Source organism: Canis lupus, chromosome 27, assembly GCF_048164855.1.
Source record: "Canis lupus baileyi chromosome 27, mCanLup2.hap1, whole genome shotgun sequence".
NCBI lineage: Eukaryota > Metazoa > Chordata > Mammalia > Carnivora > Canidae > Canis > Canis lupus.
Window position 1 is genome coordinate 29,275,552 of NC_132864.1, and position 25,992 is coordinate 29,301,543.

General features: G+C 43.6%; 1 protein-coding gene across 3 annotated transcripts in view; it reads right to left on the bottom strand.

The window, feature by feature from the left end:
* Positions 1-6,265: 6,265 nt before the first annotated feature.
* The window catches only part of THOC5 (THO complex subunit 5), a 36,011-nt gene continuing 16,284 nt past the window's right edge, over positions 6,266-25,992 (bottom strand). For all 3 annotated transcript variants that reach the window (XM_072803159.1, XM_072803157.1, XM_072803158.1), the window contains 12 exons: positions 25,301-25,378; positions 24,568-24,608; positions 24,234-24,333; positions 22,748-22,856; positions 18,080-18,181; positions 17,451-17,547; positions 16,751-16,865; positions 15,343-15,446; positions 15,121-15,208; positions 10,395-10,510; positions 9,531-9,721; positions 6,266-6,467 (listed from right to left, as the gene is read on the bottom strand). In XM_072803159.1, the coding sequence (XP_072659260.1) occupies positions 6,404-6,467; positions 9,531-9,721; positions 10,395-10,510; positions 15,121-15,208; positions 15,343-15,446; positions 16,751-16,865; positions 17,451-17,547; positions 18,080-18,181; positions 22,748-22,856; positions 24,234-24,333; positions 24,568-24,608; positions 25,301-25,378 (1,205 nt within the window). In that variant the 3' untranslated portion in view covers positions 6,266-6,403. The remainder of the gene's footprint in view (positions 6,468-9,530; positions 9,722-10,394; positions 10,511-15,120; positions 15,209-15,342; positions 15,447-16,750; positions 16,866-17,450; positions 17,548-18,079; positions 18,182-22,747; positions 22,857-24,233; positions 24,334-24,567; positions 24,609-25,300; positions 25,379-25,992) is intronic.

The following is a 25,992-nucleotide window of genomic DNA, read 5'->3' on the forward strand; positions in this document are numbered from 1 at the left end:
ATTCTGAAGATTAAAAAAAAATATTTTATTTTATTTATTATCACAATCTGAGCCAAGGCCAGACATTCAATCACTAAGCCACCAAGGTGCCCCTGTCCTGAAGATTGTAATACCAACCATGAGGGAGATATGGCGAAGGTGTTTTTTTGCTGCTTGGTTTTTGATAAAGCCTGAAGATTCTTTAACAATTATATATAAATGTCAGCTTTATAGAGTGCATTAATGATTATAAAAATAGCTTTCTGCCTTTCTCACTGTCCTAAATCTTTTACTTATTAAATTTAACATTTCACTTTAATCTTCTCCTAACAGTTTCTAAATTTCACGTATTAGTTCATTCAGTAAATATTTATTGATCTCCTTTTGTGCACCAACCTTGTGCAAAGCCCAGGGGATATAGAAGTGAGCAAAACAGAAGTGTGTTTGTGCCTTTTCTGGAGCACGCAGTCTAGTGGGAAAACAAATATTAAAGAGTAAAATACAAATGGTTGCTTTATAAAACTTGTTGTATGTTCTATCCTAGTGGGTATCCATCTGTTTTTGCCTCTCCAGCCTCTATTCTCTCTTTCTGATGAAAAGAGACACCACGTCTCCCCACTCACAGGCCACATAATAGGGTGAATAATGGTCCTCCAAAGATGTCCATGTTCTAATCCCTAGAATCTGTGAATGTTACCATATATGGCATAAAGGACTTTGTAGATGTGATTAAGTTAAGAATTTTAAGATAGGAGATTATTCTGGGTTAGCCAGTTGGGCCCATTGTCATCACGTCTCCTTACTAGAGGGAGCAGGTTTCACAGTTGGAGGAGGAAGTGATGTGACGATAGAAGCAGAGGTTGAAGTGATGCACTTTCAAGATGGAGGAATGAACCACAGGCCAACTGTAGAAGTGGAAAGAGCAAAGAAATATTCTGTTCTTGAGCTTCCAGAAGGAATGAGCCCTACCAAAATCTTGACTTTAGCCCAGTAAAATTAATTTCAGACTTCTGGCCTCCAGAATAGTTAGGAGAATCAATTTGTGTTGTTTTACACCACCAAGTTTGTAGCAAATTGTTACACCACCCACAGAAACCTAATATAGGCCATGGGGTTTGGGTGCCCATTGTACCTAGACCAGATGTATGCATGTCAGGCATGGCCCATCATATACTGTCCTCTGGCCTCTGAGATTAGTTCATTGATTGAGTAATGTAAGTCTATCCAATGAAAGCCAATTCCAATACTGTGGTAGAAGATACTGGTGCAGAGAAGCTGTCAAAGGCTACCCTGAGGATAAACAGCAAAGAAAGCACCTTGGAATTACTACCAGTGTTTAAGTCCTGATGACACCATTTAAACTGCTGAATTGAGCTGTGCCTGCAGTCATCCAGTGAACTTCTTAGTTACCCAAGTCAATAATTCTGTTTTAAAAAAATGATATATATATATATCTGGATGCCTGGGTGGCTCAGTGGTTGAGTGTCTGCCTTTGGCTCAGGGCGTGATCCCAGGGTCCTGGAATCAAGTCCTGCATTGGGTTCCCCGTAGGGAGCCTGCTTCTCCCTCTGCCTGTGTCTTTGCCTCTCTCTGTATCTCTCATAAATAAATAAAATCTTAAAATATATATATATCAAAATACAATTTTTAAGTTTTTGTAAAAGTGAAAATTTGATAATATTTTGATGAAGCTGTGGAGAAACTAGTTCATACATTGCTGGTAGGAACACAAGCTGATACAACCTTCATGGAGGAGAATTTGGAAGTATTTTTCAAAACTATGATTATATATATCCTTTACTCCAATATTTCTACTTTTGAAAACTTGACCTACAGATGTATTGACATACATATGAAATGACCATGTGCAAAAATGGATAACCAAATATCTATTAAAACTAATAAAATAAGGTACCTGGGTGACTCAGTCAGTTAAGTGTCTGCCTTTGGCTCAGGTCATGATCTCAGGGTCCTAGGATAGAGACCCACATTGGGCTCCCTGTTCAGCAAGGAGCCTGCTTCTCCCTCTCCCTCTGCTGCTCCCCCTGCTTGTATTCTCTGTCAAATAAATAAAGAAAATCTTTATTTATTTTTAAAGATTTTATTTGTTTATTCATGAGAGACACACAGAGAGAGGCAGAGACATAAGCAGAAGGAGAAGCAGGCTCCCTCCAAGGAGCCTGATGCAGGACTCGATCCTGGATCCCAGGATCAGGACCTGAGCCGAAGGCAGATGCTCAACTGCTGAGCCATCCAGGCATCCCAAGAAAATCTTTTAAAAAAGTATTAAGAAACTAATAAAATATGGTACATCCATTGAATGGAATACTGTGCTGCTATAAAGAATGAGGAAGCTCTTCATATCTCTGCAGTGATATAGAATGATGTCTAAGATCTGAAAAAAATCAAGTATCAAAACAAATGTATGTAGTATAGCTTTTTGCACAAAAATGGAAAAATAATTTGCTTAAAGAATTTGAAAGGATACAAAAGAAAGTAATCAACTTTGTTGTTTAATTGTAAGAGAGATGGGAACTAGGCAGGTGGGGGATAAGGTTGACAGTAGAAGCTTTCACTGTACTTTCACTTCTTATGCTTTCTGGTTTCTGAATCCTGTGAGTGAATTATTCTAAATATCACATTAAGAATTTTGTATACTATGATCTTATTTTAGTAAGAAAACAAATAAATATAGAATACAAACCACTCAGTCCATAAGTGGTTATTCTGTATACAATAGGAAATAAATATTGAACTCATCCTGTAAAATTTGACTCAATGAAATAAGAAAAGAAATAGTATAATTTCAAAGTGTCTTCCAGTTCTCTGCATTGAAAGGGCAGATATCCCATCAGGCATTTTAAACCATTTGTTCACGTTTTAAAATTACCACATATTTTCACTCAAGCTGCTGTATCCCAGCACATGGGTGAGTGATTAGTTTTTAGGTCCTTCCTGTAGGACTTTGCATCTCAACTTGTTAGATTGGGTCCATCTTTAAAATATTTTGGGATGTCCCCATCTATTCACTCATTACACAAATGTACTCTGAGGGTCTTCTACCAGCCCCAGTGGGTAGGGTTGGAGTTTCTCAGTTTAGGTCATCTGTGGAGGTAGTGAGAAAACCAAGTTAGAAGAGGGTGTGTCAAGAGCCCAAGAAGTTGAGGTAACCCTCTTGGTGGGCCTTTGGCTCAGGGCATGATCCTGGAATCCTAGGATTGAGTCCCACATTGGGCTCCCTGCAGGGAGGCTGCTTCTCCCTCTGCCTCTCTCTCTCTCTGTCTCTCATGAATAAATAAATAAAATCTTAAAAAAAAAAACCCTCCCCTTTGCTGAGCAGTGATAGGTTTAGGGCACGGTGCTGCAAATTGATACTTAACGACTACAGCCACTCCCAGGTGTGGGAGGATGACAGAGAGGGATTACTCTCAGGGATGTGCCTCAAGGAAGGCCAAGGACAATTCTGGTTGAGGAGGAAGCTTCACAGTCCTATGCCAGGCCTTTCTCTTAATCTGCTGACTGGAAGCACAAATAGCTTTTAAGTAGCTCAAAGGCGCTGGACTGTCCTGGGCTTCTCACAAGTTTGAAAATACTTCTTACAGCCAAAGGATTTTGTTCAGCCAGCTTCCCTCTGAGGATGGAAAATCCCTTCTGGAGGGTGACAGGCTCTGACATTCCCTAAGAAGCAGAGCCTTCCCCAGTGCTCACAAGCTGTCTTTGCAACCTTGTCCCAGCTATCGGAGACAAGCTTTTGTGCTGAGTCAGTTTGGCTGCCTTCCAGCCAAGAACAGTGGAGACTGCAATGCAGGGGCCATTAAAGCAACTATTTTTAGGTCCCATTTCAATCTTATTCAGCACAGGCGGTGAGACGCAGGGCCTGAAGGTGGCCAGACCAAGGGGATGCTGGCAGGGACAGAGTCCAGGCAAGTAGGTCAGGGAAAAGACAAGGAGATTATGCTATGTGGAAAGAAGCACACGGAGGTTTACACTGCTGCCCAACATACCGAAGACAGAAGATGGGGAGTTGCCTGCAGAGAATCAAGCCCTGCATTACATGAGGAGTTACCCAGAAAAATGAGGAAAGGGAAGAAAGTACAGCCATTTCCAAAAAGAGACTAGGGCAACATGCACCTGGGGAGCTCGTTAAAAATATACTTCCTGGGCCTATCTTAGGTCAATGGAGTCCAAATATTAGAGTGAGGCATGGAAATCTTTGTTTCTAATCCCCTCCTAGGATGGGGGATTCACACACATTGAAGTTTAAGGATCGCAGGGCAAGAGAGTATTTACCTCTGAATTCAAAGGAATGATGTAGGCTGAGGAGGAGATGCACAAGTGGTGGCGGTCATTTAAACAGCCACCAAAGGTAACATTCTCCTTTCCTCAAGGGCTCAGGCTTCCATCTGTAAAACGAAGGGCCCTGGTAATGCCAGGAGTCTCCTAGTTCTTTCTCAGGAAATCCTTATTACTGGGATGTTCAGTGATCAGCTGAGAGAACAGGAAGAAACAGCTTTTTTTTTTTTTTTTTAAGATTGTATTTATTTATTCATGAGAGAGAGAGAGAGAGAGAGAGAGAGGCAAAGACACAGGCAGAGGGAGATGCAGGCTCCATGCAGGGAGCCCGATGTGGGGGGACTCGATCCTGTGACTCCAAGATCACGCCCTGGGCCAAAGGCAGGCACTAAAACACTGAGTCACCCAGGGATCCCTGGAAACAGCTTTCATAGCAGAGGCCCATTATTATCCAAAGATAATAAAAGTCCACTGAGAATGAATACATGCATGATGGGGAATAAGGTTCAAAGTATGTCGTGGGAGAAAAAAAGCCACTTGATTGGGACTGTCACAAAAAATAAACTTTATGTATATTAGAAGTTGCTACAAGAGCAGATTTTCATCTTGTAGTTGTTTATAGATTATATATGCAAGTATGTAATAATTTTCTTTTTAAGTTTTTTGTTTTAGTAATCTCTATACCCAACGTGGGGCTCAAACTCATGACCCTGAGATCAAGAGTTGCATGCTCTTCTGACTGAGCTAGCCAGGTGCCCTCAGTATGTAATTTTTTTTTTTTTTTAAGATTTTATTTATTAGAGAGAGAGAGAGGCAGAGACACAGGCAGAGGGAGAAGCAGGCACCATGTAGGGAGCCCGACGCGGGACTCCAGGATCACACCCCAGGCCAAAGGCGGCGCTAAACCGCTAAGCCACCGGGGCTGCCCTGTAATAATAATTTTTTTATTTTTATTTTTTTTTTGCCCTGTAATAATTATTAAGTATTTTTCCAGCTTTATATCTTTTTTATTTTTTTCTTTTTTAAAAAAATATTTATTTATTCATGATAGACATAAGAGAGAGAGAGAGAGAGAGAGAGAGAGGCAGAAACACAGGCAGAGGGAGAAGCAGGCTCCATGCCAGGAGCCCGACATGGAACTCGATCCCAGGACTCAAGGATCGCACCCTGGGCCAAAGGCAGGCGCCAAACCATTGAGCCACCCAGAGATCCCCTATATCTTATTTCTTAAACAAATAATGAACACTGATTTCTTTTTGAAAGGATAGGGAGTAACTTTTCTGACAAACCTGTCTTAAGAACACTTGATGCCATCCTTCACTTTGACTTTTGCATTATTATAAAGGTCGTCATTTTGCAAACATTTTAGAGGGTTTTATCTATTTCCCCAGGACTTCTCTTAATTCTTTGAGAGTCAAACTGTTATTTTTTTCAGGAACTTATCATACATATCCTCACCATGTCTCCTGGTTTCACTGCGCGAGAGCCTCACTGGATGGTAGCTCTACATGTGATTCTCCGACACCATTCTCACTGATGTCACAAAAACCTGCAATATTTACAATTATTCCTTGTATCTGTCTTCTCTTTGCACTGTACTGTCAGATGTTTATAAAATCCAATAATCAGAGAGAATCTGGCCAATGAAGGCACTGACAAAATTAGTGGAGGGAGTGAGGGGATGGGAAAGAAGAGCTTTTGTTTTTTGTGCTAGGCTCACTTGGGCTTTCCCTGCTACTTCCTAACAGCAGGGACTTAGGGTAATAAACACCAAAATAATGAGGCCCTCCCAAAGCAAGAACAAGTAAGATGAGTGGGTTAAGAGGGCAGCATCTTTCTACAGTATCAGAATCTTCTGCATTCTGCTCTTCTTGGCCACCTAGAGAAAGCCTATGCACAAAAGCTCTTTCACACTGTACTGTGGCCCCCAACTGCCCTTCCAGACTGCAAACCCACCTCCCTCCTCCCCAAGGAGCCACAAGACAAAGGCCACTTGGTCAAGTGACACTTTAATAGACTAGAAATAAAAAAAACTGTCTTTGGAGAATATCAAGAGCCCCATGTGGGCCAAAGCAGAAAGTAGAGGCACAGCACTTCAGGCATAAGGAGCAACAACAGGCGAAGTGGGAGGTCAGCGATGGCTGAAGAATCCTTGAGGATGGTTATATTTAAATGGCTTCATCCTGCTGGGACCCCTAGAGAAACAGGAGAAGGGAGATCAGTTAATACCATGCCCTTTGGGCTCACAAAATAAATTACAATTCATCCACATGAGAAAAAACTATGCAGCTGCTGGAGTGGTGGGGGTGAGGGGGAATGACATTGTGAGAAAAGCAGACTATAAAACAATATGTAAGGTGTGATCCTGTTTTGGTGAAAATGTATGCTTGCAAATGCATGAACACAAACCTGGAAAGGCCCTCATTAACAACAGGCACTTCTGGGAACCCTCACATTTTTTTTGTTTTATATATATATGTGTGTGTGTGTATCTATTTATATTTATATTATTTATATTTATATTTATATTTATTTATTTGGGAGGGGGAGAGAGAGAAAGCATGTACACAAGCCAGGAGAAGGGGCTGAGGGAGAGGGAGAAGTAGACTCCCCGCTGAGAAGGGAGCCTGATGTGGGGCTTGGTCCCAGGACCCCAGCATCATGACCTGAGCCAAAGGCAGATGCTTAACTGACTGAGCCACCCAGGCATCTCTATTTTATTTCCATAATAAGTAGAATAGAGCAAAAAAAAACTTAAAGTCCTCCTTTGCAGGGAAATTTCCATGTAGGCAGAGGTGAAAAGAATCTGCACTAAGTGCCTGCCAAGAACTATGTGCTTTATACTTACTACCTCTTAGATACTATTTCTACCACTTCATAGATTTTACAGATGAAGAAATTGGCTCGGGGAGGTAAACTGCCTGAGATTTTATGGTCAGAAAGTACAAGGCCTAACTTCAAAACCAGGTCTGACACCAAGCAATTATGGCCAAAACGTCAACCTTATGAAGCTAAGGTGCTTCAGCTATAATCCTGGCCCCCAGGCAGAACTTCACACAGGGGCCTCTTCTACACAACTCCACAGTGAATGATGTCCAGCTAAAGGGCCTCTTTTGTCTGCCTATGACTGACATTCAGTGGTAACTTGAAAAGTGACACCCTAGATCTTGGTCTGAAGGAGGGGTATGTGTATATAATTGGAGAGATGAGGACAAAGAAGGTTTTTTTTTTTTTTTTTTTTTAATTTTTATTTATTTATGATAGTTACAGAGAGAGAGAGAGGCAGAGACACAGGCAGAGAGAGGGAGAAGCAGGCTCCATGCACCAGGAGCCTGACGTGGGATTCGATCCCGGGTCTCCAGGATCGCGCCCTGGGCCAAAGGCAGGCGCCAAACTGCTGCACCACCCAGGGATCCCAGGACAAAGGTTTTAATTCCAACACCAATGCAACCACTTACTTAAGTGAGGGCTTACTCTGCATGCATTATATTTAGCACTTTATACAAGACATCTGATTTAATTTCATTCTCCCAACAATGCCTGAGGTGGACACTGTTTTACCAATGAGGAATCTGAAGCTCGGGGGCTAAGTGTAGACCCTCATCACACAGGTAAGAGCTGCAATTTGAACCCATGTCTTTCTGGCCCCAAAGCCCTTATTTGTAAACACAATGACACATACTTCCCAACATCTGAAGGGCACAGAATCACCTGGGCAAGTCTAGGCTTGTGGCTAATGAAGAACCCACAGCCTGAAAGCAGCCAGCCATACGCAGAACCAGACCTCCAGTCTCCTGCTTCCAGGCTAGCACTTTGTAGCCCAGCTCCTTGGCCTGATACCAGTGGTCAGCTGGACTCCAGGCCAACAAACTCACATCTCAGCAGTCATGGAGTTAATTGCGCCTGAGTAGCCAAAGGAGCACATCCCAGAATGCTCTGACAGAGGAGCTCAGCCTGGGTGACACACAAAGCACTTCAGGAAATGGATCCTTTGGGATCCGATTAGATAACAAAAAATAAACACTGGCCGTGTGACAGCTTCCATCCTGGAAACGTGTTATAGCAGGCTGGGACGGTGGGAAGAACTGAGTTCTCACATAGACCCACTAGGGAGAGCAAGTCCTAGAAGCTACCAACATCTAGCCACCAGCTCCGCCTCTCAGCAGCCACTTGGGGGCTGGAACTGGTTATTATCAGATAACATGAAGAACCAGGCCAGGTGGAAGTGCCAGATGGAGGTGGGAGAATGCTGGCACAGCTTCCAGAGGCTGGGACTGGCTATCTGAGAAGAAGGTGAGGGGCAGGTAAGGCACCTTTAGACTGACAGGGAAGAGGGGGATGTCCTAATTAAAAACAGATTATAGCCCTTCCCCTCTACCAGACACCATTCCTCCCCAGCTGCTTGCTTAAAAGGGAAGGACATGTCTGAACAGTGTGGACTCTGGAGTTTTGAAACTGATTCCTTAAGAACAAGAACATGAGGGGATGAAAAGGAGAGAAAGGACCTGACCAAAGTGAAAAGAGTAGTAGCTAGAGTGCCATGAGCACAGATACACCAAACATCAAGCTGTCAGGACCTAATGGCATTCTGTGAGCCCGTCTGTGCCAGGAATGATTCTCATAGTTTATATGAATTACCTCTAATAATTCTCTATATCTACCATGAGCCAGACAGTTTATTTCCATGTCAGCCTTCAGCAATAGGTCCAGCGCTAAAGTGACTCTGTCAAGGTCACACAGCTGGTGAGCAACAAAGCAGCAATCTGCACTTATGTCTGTCTAACTTCAGAGTTGGTTCCTTCCATGATGCCGACTACATAAAGCTGCACCCTAGGGAGACTATGGCAGACTGGGCCTGGTGGGGCTCTATGCAGTTTTAAAAGCTTATTTGGACAGTAAAAAGCAAATCCTGTTGTTTTCCAAAAAAAAAAAAAAAAAAAAAGCACAGGAAGTTCAGCTAAATCCTCTTGGTTCGTGGTCTGGTACTGCTCATTCAGTGGGTGGCCCATCTTCAGGGGTGCTTGTGAAGAACAACTGGACCAGGACAGTAGGAAGTAGGCTGTAGGGAAAGTTTCGGGAAAGAGGGAGCAAGCCCTCCCCCGAAAATCTGGCTAGAATTTTAATTTATCCCGTGAACAGAGACAAGTACGCCTGAGAACAAGCATACCCTCCACACCAGGCTCTGATCTCTCCCCAAGTCCCTGTGAGAGGCAGGGCTGGAGACCACCAGAACCCCAGTGCTCCCACCCTCTTCTCACCTGAAAAGCCGCAGACACATCTTCTCCTGGGGAAATTCCTTGGGCCCCTCCACACTGTCATCGTGGCTCTCAGTCTCCAGGTAGACATCCAGCAGCACACACAGGCGCTGCAGCTGGTTGGTCAAGAGCTGATGGCTGGGCCGGGGTCCGCACAGCTCCTTATAGCACACGTTGACCTCACTCTCCATGGCCTAAGAAGTGGGAAAGCCAGAAATTCAGCACTACCGTCAGACTGGTTGGGTCTGACAGCCCCACAAAAACTGTAGCTGGGCCTCTGCAGGAGCTAGGTCACACCAGATCAAACTGGATGGGTTTGTCCTGAGGCTCCCTGTCCGTAGAATAGGGTCTTCCTGATTCTGACCCCTAACTTTCCCTGCCCAACATTCGCACAGCCAAGAAGATGGAGGTGTGTAGGGAAGGAATCTTAAGAGCTAAATCAGAAGGTGTTAGCATTAAAAACATGAACGATGGCCAGAAGACCACTACAGAATCAAATTAACAGGTATAATGATAATTAAGCCATTAGGATCTCACACACCATTTCATTTCAGCACTTCCATGTGTCTGAGTTTATTCACATTTCCACAGAAGCCCAAGACAACAATCTTTTAAGGCAAGGATTTATATTATCCCCATTTTAAGATGGGGTGACCCCAAGCTAGGTAAGTGGTTAATATGGGTCTAGGCTTTCTCTTCTACTATTATCACACACCCTCCAGCAAATTCTATAAATCCTGGCAGGTCCCTCTGTCCCTGGAATTATGCCAGTGGCCAAGCTCTCAGCTGCAGTAGGTTCTGGCACTGCCCTCCCCCTCCCAAGGGCAGTCCACCCTGCTTCTCCCATCAACCCCAGCAGGGCCTTACCCGAATGTTGTCATCATTGCTATTGGTTTTCTCCCCTTTCCAATTCAGACAGAGCTGGAAAATGGGTGGGATGGAGGAGTAGCCAGGGTTCAGCACCACAGCAGCCTGGAGTTTGGCTGGGAAGGGAGGAATGAGGAAGAATCAGTTGAGACAGAGTTTGCCAGCCAGGGATCAACCCTAATGGACCCCTGAGGCTAGCTCTTTGTCTTTTTTTTTTTTTTAAGATTTTATTTATCTATGCATGAGACACACACACACACACACACACACAGAGGCAGAGACACAGGCAGAGGGAGAAGCAGGCTCTAAGCAGGGAGCCCGAAGTGGGACTCGATCCCGGGTCTCCAGGATCAGGCCCTGGACTGAAGGTGGCCTTAAACCGCTGAGCCACCTGGGCTGCCCTAACTCTTTGTCTTATATATTTTTTTTTTAATTTTTTTTTTATTTATTTATGATAGTCACAGAGAGAGAGAGAGAGGCAGAGACATAGGCAGAGGGAGAAGCAGGCTCCATGCACCGGGAGCCCGATGTGGGATTCGATCCCGGGTCTCCAGGATCGCGCCCTGGGCCAAAGGCAGGCGCCAAACCGCTGCGCCACCCAGGGATCCCCTCTTTGTCTTATATTAATTCAAGTACTGCACAACACATTCTGGTACTAACTGACTTTTATTTTTGTTCTAGAATCTCCAAAGTAGAATTGTCAAGTTGCAGAAAGTGAGGTCCTGTTAACTCTGGTTCCTCCAAGGATGATTTGTCTGGACTCCCCGGAGTCTGGTCTACACTGGGTCTGCCCAAGAGTTCTATTTGCTCCTTTGACAGAAGTTTGTTTTAACTGGCATTTCTTTTTTTACCGGTAAGTTAAGGATTTTTTTCACATGAAGAATTACTATCTGTTTTTTCTTTCCAACAATATTATGTATTAGCTGTTACATCATATACATTTTCTATATTCCTTTTCTTATGAATTTTGTTATGTGAAACTTTTTAATAGCCAACATTTATTGAGTACTTACTGTATTCCAAGCACTGTGCTAAATAAACTCTTTACACACATTTTATTTCATCCTAGCAATGATTCTATGAGATGGGTACCGTTATTACCATCCCCATTTTACATATGAAGAAACTGAAGCTCTGATAGAAACTTCCTTAGATCAAACTGTTGCAAAGCAGCAGTGCTGAGTTTAACTGTCTGATATCAAAGCTGTGTTCATACTCATTAAAAAATAGTTATTTTTTGGAATTTATTCACTTGAGAGAGAGAGAGAGAGTGTGTGTGTGTGTGCGCGCATGAGAGAACATGAGCAGTGAGGAGGGTTAGAAGGAGAGGGAGAAGCAGATCCCCCACTGAGCAGGAAGTCTGATGTGGGGCTCGATCCCACAACCCCAGGATCATGACCCAAGCCTAAGGCAGATGCTTAACCATCTGAGTCACCCAGGCACCTCATGTATTTTTCAAGACTTTATTTTTATTTGAGTGAGGGAGAGAGACAGCACAAACAGTGGGGAGGAATAGAGGAAGAGGGAGTAGTAGACTCTTTGCTGAGCCAGGGGCCAACACAGGGTTCGATCCCAGGACCTTGAGATCATGACCTGAGTTGAAGGCAGATCCTTAACCAAATAAGCCACTCAGGTGCCCCTGAAAATAGTTGCATTTTATAGCATATTCATTTTTTCTCTGGTGACAGCCTTTGCCTTTCTCCACAGGATGACATTTACCCTTTCTACCAACGGGTTAAGTATGTCATTCCTTTTTCATTATATAATGGGGGAAGAAGAACTGTTGATACACCACTAATTCAAACAACAGAAGATAAGAGAGTATAAGTTAAGAGAATTCTTTTCTGATAGTTTCAATTACATTTATTAAAAAGTGAGTCCTACCTAAAGGATACAATAGTGATCCAAGGAGGAACCTACACCCCAATGTCCACAACAGCCAAACAATGGAAAGAGCCCAGATCTCCACTGAAAGATGAATGGATAATGATGATGTGGTATATGTACACAATGGGACATTACTCAGCAATCAAAAAAAATGAAACCTTACCATTTGCAACAATGTAGATGAACTAAAGGGTATTATGGTAAGTGAAATAAGTCAATCTGAAAAAGATAATTATCAAATGATTTCACTCATGTGGAATTTAAGAAACAAAACAGAGGATCATAGGGAAAGGGAGGGAAAAATAAAATAAGATGAAATCAGAGAGGGAGACAAACTGTAAGAGAGACTCTTAACTATAAGAAACAAACTGAGGGGATCCCTGGGTGGCACAGCAGTTTGGCGCCTGCCTTTGGCCCAGGGCGCGATCCTGGAGACCCGGGATCGAATCCCACATCGGGCTCCCGGTGCATGGAGCCTGCTTCTCCCTCTGCCTGTGTCTCTGCCTCTCTCTCTCTCTCTCTGTGTGACTATCATGAATAAATAAATAAAATATTAAAAAAACAAACAAACAAACAAACAAACTGAGGGTTGCTGGAGGGAAGGTGGGTGGGGGAATGGGCATTAAGGAGCACACATGAGCACACATGGCAGCCCTGGTGGCTCAGTGGTTTAGCACTGCCTTCAGCCCAGGGTGTGATCCTGGAGACTGGGGATCAAGTCCCACGTCAGGCTCCCTGCATGGAGCCTGCTTCTCCCTCTGCCTGCCTCTCTCTCTCATGAATAAATAAAATCTTAAAAAAAAAAAAAAAAAAAAAAAAAAAAAAAAAAGCACAGGCATGAGCCCTGGGTGGGTGTTACATACAACTGATGAATCACTGAACGCTATCTCTGAAACTAATAATATGCTATATGTTAATTAACCGAATTTAAATAAAATAACATTTAAAAATAAAATAAAATATCCCCCCCCAAAAAAATAAATAAAATAAAATAAAATAAAATAAAATAATAAAAAATAAGAAGTCCCTTCTTTGTTGTGGCTTCTGTCCTAACAGTTAGCATATATTTCCGGATTTACCTCTATTCACCAATTTTCTGTTTTTAATCCATCAGTTTTCAAACTGATCTGTTGTAAAGTGACTTAAGGATTGTTTTTTTTTTTTTAGGATTGTTAATATATACATATATATATTTTTTTTTCTTTTTTTGGAATTGCTGCCCACTTATTCATTTAAATTTCACTCTTGAATTTTCAAATTCTATAATGCATCTTATGAAAACTTTATCACATTTATTCTGATGGGTCTAGAACACTTACTATCTTTACAAGCTTTCATCTGCTCAACTAGGAAGCATAGTGACATCTTCCAGTGACGACTTCCACTTGCAGCTTTATAAATTTCTTGAACTACATATTTTGTGCCCTTTCAAAACAGTACTCTAGGTTATTTAGGGACAAGATAAAAGTATTTTTAGAAAGGAAAAGGATGGGAAGCAAATGTACAAATTCCAAATAGCAGTCACCAATCATAAGGGAGAGAATGAAGTAGAAACCAGGGAACTTCAACTATATCTATAAAGTATTTAATGTCCTTAGAATATTTTTAAAACACACAAAGAAAAAAGAATGGAAGATATTAGGGTAGAGAAACTAACATCAGAGAGTGCAACCTTTCCTTATATTTCTCACACTGTCTTAGAACCACAGACAACTCCTTCAGCTCTGTGGCCAGAGCACTCAGCCTCAGGGTCAGATCCTGTGGGCAGTCCCAGGCTTGCAAGGCAGGAGCCAGAAAACAGCTCCACAGGCAGCACCTGGGTGGCTCCACAGGAAGCCTTGGCAAATTAGACACAAAGATAGCTGTGAGGAATCATGAATCATCACTTTTCGATGCAAAGTGAGTACAGGAACACCAGACAGAGAGGAAGGTCCTGCCACTCTGCACTTCATAACCTGAGAGTGACATGTCACCCCTTCTGTGAAGAGGAGGAACAGGTATCTGCTTTTAGAGAACGATAAAGCAAAGGGCTAAGAGCTCAGGTTCAGACGTCAAACTGCATTTGTGACTAAGCCTAAATGTCACCTATAAAATGGGAATACAAAAAAAAAACAAAAAAACAAAACAAAACAAAACAAAACAAAAAAAAAATAAAATAAAATGGGAATACAGGTTTCTCCTATTATCCAAAGTAGAGCATTCCTATGAAACCTTTCATAAGCCAAAGGGGCAAAAAGCAAGAGGCATCCCCCACATTCTGAGCATTAATGCCACTTTATTTAATAAAAGCCTACATTAATACAGTAATAACTTCTTTGATAAAAGTGAAAAAAATTTTAAAGATTTTACTTATTCATGAGAGACAGAGAGAGAGAGAGAGAGAGAGAGGCAGAGACACAGGCAGAGGGAGAAGCAGGCTCCATGGAAGGAGCCTAATGCGGGACTGGATCCTGGAGAATCCAGGATCAGGCCCTGAGCCAAAGGCAGATGCTCAACTGCTGAGCCACCCAGGTGTCCCAAAATTCTTTCTTTTGGTTAATGAAAACAGGTATTAATATAGTTTTTTTGGTAAAAGCAAAGTGGAATGCAAACTTTAGGAAAATGGGGGATACCTGCATTACTACTTCCAGCACTGTCATGAGGATTAAATGAGACAAAACATGGATGTGGCTGTGTTACAGATCAAGTCCTCACTGAATGATAGGTCTTACAATCATTACTATTTGCTAAGTCACCCCAGCAGGATTCCAGGATCTTTTGCTTTCTTTGGGCAACCCTCAGGAATGTTTTATTCTTACTAGCTACCCTTGCCTACCACTGTGATGAGAAGAGCAATTACCTGTGCCTCTTTCCACAAGTGCCATGTAGTAGAGATTAGTGTCCTCAGCCAGTCCCGCCTCTACAATGTCCTTGGTGAAATGCAGCTCCTAGAAGTCACCACAGAGGAGAGAACTCCTGTATTGTCTAGTCAAATCACCTGCACTTCTGGTGGAAGGGCAGGAGCTGAAATGTGATGTGGGTCTTTGGGACAGCAAGGGTGACCTGTCACTCCTCCACTTACCATGTAATCCTCATGGGCAATTGTCACCCACTTCACCAGGCGGGAGACCACCTTTGCAGGGAATAGGTACTGGCAATCACTGGTAACTGGTACAATGCCATGTTCTAAAAGAGAGCAAGATACATGGCATTACAAGTAGAAATCAGGTGCTGCACTGGGTAACTGGTATCATCTGGAGGGCTCAGCTGGCCCTACCAGCTGTCCAGGTACAGAAGGCATTCAGTAGATGCTCTGGTCAACAAGTGCCAGGAATGCAGGCACACCAATCTGACCTTCAGCTGGTGCTATGTGCTTGTTGCCAGACCTAGCACCAGCATTCATGGTGCATTACATTTAATGCAAATGATGGCTAGTGAAACAACCCCCCCCCCCCCCCCCCCCCCCCCGCCTCAGGTCATCAGAACCAGTGACAGGGCCTCTGCAGCAGTGACTGTTAATTAGATCAAATAGCCGAGAGGGCTGTGTTTTCACAGCTGACCTTGATGGAGGAAATGACTGAAGTGTTCTGTGTCAGTTCCTCTAAGGGAGGAGACCTAAAGAACTGCTCCAGGGCAAATTCCTGCTGGCACTTCAATCTGCAAATATGCCAACACAGTAAACGCTGTCCAGGATGACAATCATACAACCTTGGGATAAAACTCCAGTAATGCTGATGAGGAGCAAGCCCGACAGAGGAGTAATGCTGCCCTGGAGACATCTGGGTCCACGTGTAGTACAAGAATTGCTCCAGAGTGGTACAGTCTCTAGATGGGTCCCAGAAATACAATGCCTTTCCTGACAGTGACTATTTTAGATCAGAAAGATCTAAATTCTCACTATTCCACAAGTGCCTTATGCATGGTAAGCCCTTGACAAGTATTTACTGAATGAATGAAAAGGAACACCCATTTGGCTACCACCTTAGTTAATGGCTCATCACAATCACCTGGGAGCTTATGAAAAACACTAAGGTTCAGCCTCACCATGGAGGATGCTAGCTCAATAGGTCTTAGGGGAGGAATGAGGGGGTGGTTCCCTGAACAGCTATACTCAAATAAGCTAAATGTAAGCTCTACAAAGCATGACCTAGGCTATTAATATCTGTAGAATGTATACCAAAGTCTGACATGCACTAACCTAGAATAAGCTGTTCCTGACCAGTCCACTAACTTGGACCACCCAGAAGGCTTTGGGCCTCTTTTGTGAGCTAGGACAGCCTTCACGGCCCTGAGAGGAGCTCAGATCTCTGTCTAGATGGGCTGGTAGCTCTCCCCCAGGGGTCCCGCCAACACCTCTGCTCAGAAAGAGCCAGGAACCAAGGCTTCTTTGATGTGTCACCAGGATTTAAGACATCAGAGCAAAGGAAAAGTCATCTTAGTTTCTGTGTTGTCCAAGTGGTCCTTAAACCACAGCCCTAACATTAGCTTACCCAGGGATGCAAACTGTTTGTGGAGGGCCAGGCGGGACTGTACCCTGGTCTTCAGCAGTTTCATGGTTGTCTCCATGTGGCTGGCACTCAGCGAGTGGTCAGCAATCACTGTGTGCTGTGGATGACAGTGAGCAGCATGCCTGAGTGCTCCATCCCTTCCTCCAGGCACTGCCTCTCTCCTAGGCCCTGCTTGCCTGTGGTAGCCAGTACCACCCACACCCTGAGATGGGTATCTTATGGGAATGGCAGGGTTTGCCTGCTATGACAGGCCTGATGCTTAGTTCCAGGAGGAACAATACAAGCTACTGGGTTCTTAAGAGGACTGGCCAGCTCCTGAGAAAGAAAGACTTCTGCTAAGATGCCAGATCCCCTGGGATTCTGTTGACACCTCATTTTTGGCATCTTTGTACCCAAGACTGAGGGGTGGCAGAGCCTGGAGCTATGCTGCACCCAGAGCAAGGACCCAAGTTACTTTGATCAAGACAGCTACTGGGCTCAGGGAGAAGGCAAAAGATACCTGAACACTTGTAGGCCTCAGACATTTTAGTATCCTGAGTGGAGGGAGGACAAATCATAGCTTGGAGGGAAAGCATTCTAATAATTCAAAGCCCCCAGAGGCCATCAGAAGCTTTTCTGGAGTCTGTACAGGAGGTGAGGAAGTAAAGATCTTTAGCCAAGGAGAATGGATCAGTGTACACACCTGGGGCTGCTCTTTGGGGAAGTGGAGGCCACCCAACTTCTGTACCCACAAATAGGGGTGACCTAGGTCAAGTACATAGTCTCTCAAAGTCAGGATGCTACAGAAAAGAACACAGCATAAAATGATTTTATGTCCTTTCTTCAGTGGTCCCAGGGTAGCCTTCCTCCTATCCCCCTCTACTCACAAATGGGCTGGTCCTATAGGCTCAGCAACACTTAAAGCCAGGTTGCCAGCAAAGCCTCCAAACTTCATAATCTCCCTATTGTGAATTTCACCTCTCCCAAGTTTGCTTTTCTCTTTCCACCCCAACTTAGAAACAAATCTCAATAAAAAGGCAGTGCCCTTGATCTCTTCACTAGCCTACCAATTTTTAAAACATTTTAAAAGTTTTTAATACTCAGAAAATTAAATTTTTTTTTTTTTTTTTAGAAAATTAAAATGTTAAACCATATTTTTGTATCACATGTTATCATGTCCTTCAAGTTTGATCCTTCCACCCACCCTTCCATATGGTCTCCACTCCCTGCTGACAGGCCTCTGGCTCTAACAGCTCCCCAACGCTGGGCTTGAGCTGCCAGAGAAACTCCAAAGCAGAGAGGCTGGGAGAGGAGAAAACACTGCTGACTCACCCAACTTTATCAAACTGATACTGATTGGCTGGATTTGGAGTTTTTTTTCCGTGATCCCCCGGATACAAACAGCTCAGGACTGAGTCAGGAGATAGCAAGTCACTGGAAAAGGGAAAAGACTGCAGTGAAAACGCTGGCCAACACCTTAAGGCAGACTTGGTCATCTGGGGATGATAATGCCACCTACTGTGATGATCATGCTACCATTTCCAGAATCTTCTTGTGGACCAGACCCTTTATACTTAAGGTCCCCAGATCCTCACAACCCTTTGAAGGAGTATAACCATTTCCATTTTACAGAGAAGAAACTCAAGGCTTTGAAAGATATGGCTTGTCTAAGATCACACTACTAGTAAGTGCTACAACTGGGATTTGCACTGTCTGATCAAAGACAGTAGTAGTCCTAACTGCCAAATTTTTGAAAATCCTATCCCTTCAAGAGGTTTATGGTGACCAGGGCCTTTCCTCGAGGCAGCAAACCGCTATGACACTGGAGATAAAATAATCACAATTTTCATAAGGGCATAAGAGATTCCTTTCTATTCTAAAAGAACAAGTGCAGAGCTTTGATGGTACGTGTATCTCACTTTGACCAAATCTGATGCTACTCACAGAGAAAGGTCCCCTTTATGTTCCCAGAAAAAGACATTATCACATGCGGAGACAAGGTGACCCAGAGCTATAAGCAGAGAGACAGCACCATTGCCACCCACCTGGAATGGTTAGGGCATAGCCTGTAATAAACATGACAAGTGGAGAAGGGATGGGAGGGGAGAGGAATAAGCTGATCTCAAAGGACAAGGATCATTCTTTCCCTCAACCAGCAGGGGGTTCTCCTTCACCTTTTCAGGTAAGGCATCAGGAGCAACTCAGGCAGAACGGACTAATCCTGCTGCTCAGACCCCCTGCATGCCTTTAAGAACTTAGCAATGGGGCAGTGGCAGCTTTGGACTCTTCCCTGTTCTGTCTCTCCTACATTCTCTCCCCTCCTCAAGGTCTCTGCCCCTTTACTGCCTTTCATGGAGAATTGGCTAAAAAATAAATAAGAACTATCAGTCTTTTAGGGGATCCTGGGTGGCTCAAGTGTTTAAGTGTCTGACTTCAGGTCATGATGATCTTGTGGTCCTGAGACTGAGCCCTGAGTTGGGCTCCCTGCTCAGCACGTAGTCTGAGATTTTTCTCTCTCCTTCACCCTCTGCCCCTTCCCCTTCCAATAAATAAATAAATAAATAATAAATAAATAAATAAATAAATAAATAAATAAAACTTAAAACAAACAAACAAACAAACCTGTCAGTCTTTTGGCCAATATTTAGTGACTATCACTAATAGAACGAATCAACAAAAACAGAGCAGAACAGCTAAAGTTGCATAATAAAGTATTCCTAATTAACAAAACACGATGGAAGAATTAAATCTTCTTGACAAAATTTATATCCATAAATATAAGCGTGGTTCAGGACAAATGAATTTGGTTAAAATAATGGATGTAAAAGGAGAGATTATATATAGTCATAAAAATACACCAACGGGCTCCTGGGTGGCTCAGTTAGGCATCCAACTCTTGATCTTGGCTCAGGTCTCAATCTCAGGGTAGTGAGTTTATGTCCTGTACTTGGCTCCACACTAGTTGCGGAGCCTACTTTAAAAACAACAACAAAGGGCAGCCCAGGTGGCTCAGCGGTTTAGCTCCACCTTCGGCCCAAGGCGTGATCCTGGAGACCTGGGATCGAGTCCCACGTCGGGCTCCCTGCATGGAGCCTGCTTCTCCCTCTGCCTGTGTCTGTGCCTCTCGCTCTGTGTCTCTCATGAGTAAATAAATAAAATCTTTAAAAAACAACAACAAAAAAACACCAAAACAAAAACTACCCCATTACTCAAATCTTTGATATAAAATAATAATAAACTTTAAAAGATTAAAAATTTGGTAAAGTAAAAGTGGAAAATAATTAAAAGTGGAAGAACTGATTAGTTAAAATGCCCTAATGGAGATCATCTGGAAAATAATTTTTTTTCTTTCTTTTGTTTTTTAAAGGTTTTATCTTTTATTTGAAAAAGAGAGAGAGTATGAGATAGATCACAAGCAGGAGGAAGAGACAGAGGGAGAAGCAGACTCTCTGTCAAGCAGGGAGCCCAACATGGGACTCCATCCCAGGACCCTGGGATCATGCCCAGGCACCTCTGGAAAATAATTTCTTGAAGAATATTTAGCAAGGTTGGTTAAACATTAAATCATTTGTATTAAGAACGTCAATTCTGTGGGACGTCTGGGTGGCTCAGTGGTGAGCGTCTGCCTTCAGCTCAGGGCGTGATCCTGGGTCCAGGGATCGAGTGCAGCATCAGAAGCTCCCTACTTCTCCCTCTGCCTATGTCTCTGCCCCCCTCTCCATGTCTCTCATGAATAAATAAATAAACTCTTAAAAAAACCCAACAAACTTGGGGCAGCCCAGGTGGCTCAGCAGTTTAGCGCCGCCTTCAGCCCAGGGCCTGATCCTGGGGACCCGGGATTGAGTCCCACGTCGGGCTCCCTGCGTGGAGCCTGCTTCTCCCTCTGCCTCTATCTCTGCCTCTCTCTCTCTCTCTCTCTCTCTCTGTGTGTGTCTCTCATGAATAAATGAATAAAATCTTTGAAAAAAAAATACATCAATTCCATAAAGAATAGATCCTGGCAATGGTTGTCAATGCTAATGCTACAAAAATAAACCACCTGTGCCTCCTGATCAAAGTACTCAGCATCTATGATACTGTCCTGCTCCTGTCCCCTACAAAAAACCCAACCCAACCCAACCCAAACCAAACCAAACAAAAAACCAAATCTGATCAAGCCTCTAAATCTGACTCTAATTTTACATGAAAGATTCTATTACTCATTAAATTGCACTGTAGGGATGCAATCAAAATCCAGACTGGAGAAACATACAAACAACCCATTCCCCTCAACAAATAAACACATGGCAGCAACATTCAGATGAAAAGAAGCTTGAGAGAAGCTTCACCCGATTGTAACATCTGGACCTTACAGAGATCCAGATTCAAAACCCAACGTAAAAACAAACAGTTGTGAGAAAATCAGGGAAATCAGAACTCTGACTGGATATTGGATGATATTAAAGAATTAGTGTGAGACTGTGATTATACTAGGGAGAAAAAAGTATCCTTATGTTTAGTAGATAAACAAATAGAACCATATACCAGGCTGGTATCTCCAGGGGCCAAAGCAGAGGTACTAGAGCAAAGGCCTCTGGGCTGGGAGTCTGGAGCCCTAGGCTAGGGGCTTCCATAATTGATCATATACCCTTTGAACTTCAGTTTCTCCATCTGGAAAAGAGGGGGATGAACTAGACATACCTGAAGGCCCATAAAGATGCAATTGCTATAATCCTGGTTCTCTTCTGGGGCCACAGCCCACCTCTCAATGACAGGCATACAGTACAGAGGTACACAGGCCTCAGTTTCCTCCCCTTATAAAATTATTGTGAAGAGTTAAGCAAATTCATGATGATAAACACAACTGTTATTTACCAAGTGCTTCACCTACACTAAGCACTGAACCCGATCCTTCATGAACACCCTCAAAGGGGATATCACAATTAATGACCAGAGTGAGAAAGCAGACTCAGTGGACAGGAAACTCAGTAGGTGCACCCACAGCTGTAAGTGGCAGACTGGAGACACACAGGGCTTCTGAGTCCAGCTGGTAAGCAGTCAGCAGCACTGCTCCCATCATTGCACAATGTAGAAGCTCCACCACTGCCTCAAGCTCCTAGATAGAGAGCTCTGGCTGGGCAGTGTAGCCGGAAGAAGCCAGCCCTGGGCTCCCTCTGCTGGGGCCAGGTGAGAACAGGGTCAATTCATCCCGAGTACCCAAAGGTGACTAAACACCACTCTCAAACACAGGGACTGAGACTGCAGCCTGAAGGGGATGTGAACGCTAAGTACAGGGTAGAAAACCCAAGGACACCACACCATCAGGTAGCCGCCACAGGAAGAGCCACAACCCAGCAGGAGCTAGACTCCTGCCACACTCAGTGGTCTTTGTACAGCCAACTCGAGGACTCAGTGTGCAGGACTGCTAGGCCAGGGTAGTGCTCTTGTAAGTGAGGCTATTTAACATCCAGGCTCTCTTGGGTCCGCTTGCCTTCTTCCTATTCCTAGCTGTGGAACAAGACCACCACAGTCAGGGGCTTCCTGGGGATACTCGACCTGTGGCAATGATTACTATGCCTCTGCTCACTTTCCTCAAAACCTCTTCTCACCACCAGGTAAGGACAACCTGGTACCAGGTGAGCTGTGAAACAAAAATCCCAGCACCTTGGGAGAGAAAAGGTAAAGGAAGAGGATGGCCTAAATTTAAATTTGTCAACCTAATAATGTCTGCCAAACTCCATTCATGCCTTTCCACTGTTTATAAAAACAGTGCTCTGCCCTGCCTACTCAATTTGCCATACACTGTAGTCATTTTATCATCTACTACGTAGTAAAAGGACCAACTAAAGTCAGTAAGTGCTTCCTAAATATCAGTTATGCGCCAAGACTTCTAGGCCATGTGGATGTGACAACAGAAATCAACACAGTCATGCACCTCCTCAGAGCGTGAGGAACCAGGAGCAGCCCACACTGAGGCTCTTCTCACAGCCACCCCCACTTTTCACAGCGCTTGCCCAATACCCTGCACTGATGGGGGTGATCAGCTCCGTGGCGGTCGTCACTTTGGCTTTTACTGTCATGATGTTGAGGTTCATGAGGTAGTAGAAAGTCAAGTGAAGTACACTGTCATCTGGAGGGGGAGGAGGAAAAGAAAAGCAAGTACAAGGTGAACATGAGAACAGTTTATGGTGTAATGGAACAGAAAAGTCAGCAAGGCCTTTAAAAACTTTTACTATAAAAACAAAACTCAACGTCAATTTTATATTGATTTAAAAAAAGAAGAATGTCTACAAATTCTTAGTAACTCCTCTCTCCAACAGGGGGAACTTTATTTCCTTCCTCTGGAGTGTGGGCTGGACTTAGCTGCTTCTAACAAGCTCCAGACTTCCAGCCCAGAGGCCTTTGCTCAAGTAATCTCAAGTGATCACCAAGTGGATCCAGGTCTGCGTAACCAGTAATAAGACACAGTGACACCATTTACCCGATTTGATGTGATGATGACACATCTATGGTATTCCTCCCCAAAATCCATAATCTCAGTCATTGTACTGTGGATCATTGTACTGTGGTTAGGTAAAATGCTGACAATCAGGAGAAGCTGGGTGAAGAGCATGAGAACTCTATTATGGAGTCTAAAATTACCTCAAAATAATAAGTTTTTAAAAAAAGTATAGAGAGGACCAGTGTGTACAGTATGTTTCCATTTGTATAAAAACTAAAAGGAAAAGAGAATACACACTTGTATAAAAGCTTCTCAATGCATAGAAGAGTTCTAGAAAATACATAAGAAATGTGTCATAATGGTTGTCCTTGGAGGTAAGACCAAGGATCAGAGTCTGAGAGAAAAACTAGCATATAACTGTTAACTCTTATACTCCTAGAATGCTTTATCATTTGCTTTTTTATCCATACAAAACTAGTTTCAAAACATATATTCTCTACAGAATACAAACCTCTACTTATGTCTGTTATATTAAGCACAATGGTCATATTACTCAAAAATATACATACTCAAGGTGCCTGAATGGCTTAGTCAGTTAAGTATCTGCCTTTGGCTCAGGTCATGATCTCAGTGTCCTGGGATCAAGCTCCACACTGGGTTCCCTGCTCAGCGGGGAGCCTGCTTCTCCTGTTCCCTCTGACCCTCCCCCTGGCCTGTGCTATCGTTCTCTCAAATAAATAAATAAAATCTTAAAAAAAAAAAAAAAAAAAAAAAACTAAACTAAAACCTGCATACTCTTGCAACTTGTTCTGTGTATCTGACTTAACAAATGCAGAAATTGGTGTAATTCTACCAATCATTCATTATGTGCCTGGTTTTGTTGTTATGGTTACGACTTCAAAAAAATGAAACAAACTCTAAGCAAAACAATGAGGAAAAACAGAGAAATATGAAACTAGAATCTTTTCTTGGTCAAAGAGGACTTTGGTTTGCTGGACTTTGTACACCTGCAGCTAGCCAAACTTTTAGATGCTATGGGGTCCCCCAGAACAAGGAAAACCAGACCTTTGCATTTCAGGTCCAGCATGACTGATAGCGGGTGCCTCTTCAGCATCTCCTTGCGTTTGTCATCCAACTGAACTCCCAGTGTGGGTCGCCGGCGTTTCTGGACAAAGGAAAGATCAAAGCAGATAAGCACCGGTCACATGAATCTCCCCTTCCTTCTCCCTACAGGTCAGGGCCACGGTACTGCTGCCTGGGACCTGCTGCTTCAGGTATCTGGCTGCCAGGCCCCCAGCAGCCCTTTCTTTCCAACCTTTCTCTTCTGCTTCTGGGGAGAATGGCACCTGCCAACTAGCAGGCAGTTGCTTAGCATACTCGTGGGGGACACGGCTCTCACCGTAGTCTGCTCCTCCTCAGCATCCGAGTCGCTCTCATCATCTGCAACCACAAAAAAGCATCTAGAGATGGGGAGGGGGGTCCCAATGCTCCCTAAAGTGCCTCAACCCACGAAGCATAAAGGGGCCAAGACTCTGTGTCATTTGTAAATGGGTTTCTTTAGAATACATAATAAATGAATTTGCTGCTGCTTATTCAGTATGGAAGACACGGTGATGCAAGGAAAAAACAGAAATGCCTGATAATTCCACCCCAACCCCTCATTTCTGAAAATACTTTTTAATGTCATCCTATGGACCACAAGCCCCTCCACTGGTAATGGTGGTGGCTGCAGCAACAGTTATATAAATAATAACAACAGTAGCAGCTCATGCAATTTGAGGAGTTGCTATGAGCCCAGAATGATGCTAAAGACTTTGCACACATGACCAAACTTAATCCACGATAGTCTATATGAGGTATTACTATCTTGTTTTGACAGGTGAGTAAACTGAGTCTCAGAAATGTCAAGGAGCTTTCCCAGGACCAGTGAGCTAGTGAGTGACAGGGATGAAATCCACAAGCAGGGTTTCTCTCTGTCTACCCTTGAGCATTAAGTCATTAAAGTCAAGCTCTCTCATACTCAGAACCAGTAGAGCTAATTTCCAAAGGACTAGCACTATGCCCTTGGGTGATGACCCAGTGCTCCTAGAATCAGCTATGGAAGACTTGGGAGAGGATACCAACTAAATTACCTTGGGAGTCTTCAGGAGGCTTAAATAAAGCCTTGGCTTCATCCACACTGCCTTCAATTGCCACAGACAACGTCTTATCTGTGAGCAAGAAAAAGCTTCATATGACAGCTGCTGAGAGAAGGAGCTAAGCTACATAAACAGGCTATCTCTAGGACTGCATTTCTTCTGCCTTTGTCACAGGAACTTACTGACTGGGAGTTAGGAGGGCAAAAGCCCTTTCTTTAGATGAAGAGGAACAAGGTAGCAAACTTAAGTCTTTTTTCCATTGTTTACTGAGAAAAAAAAGCCCAAGTGCAGATTTTTGGGACAAGCGCCACCCGAGACTACAGTGAACGCCTCTCTTTTAGGCTTACACAAATGCCCAATCCCAATCTAGGGCCTAAAGCCATAAAATACCTTCTGCCAACTGTCTTAAAGGTTCTGATCCAGAAGCCCATAACTATCCTGGAAACGGTGGCTCTAAGGGCTTATTCTCTGTTCTGTACTACACCTAGCATCTGGCCGGCATGGTCACATTTAACTGGGGAGGCAGGGCACTGGACAGAACTTGGACTCTGTAGTCTAGTCCCAGATCTGAGTTCCTGCCCCATCAATTCCTAAACATCTGAAAATTTATGTCACTGCTCTGAGCCCCACTTTCTGCATCTGTATAATTCTGCCTTGACAAATGGTAGCTGCCCAGTGGGTGGTGA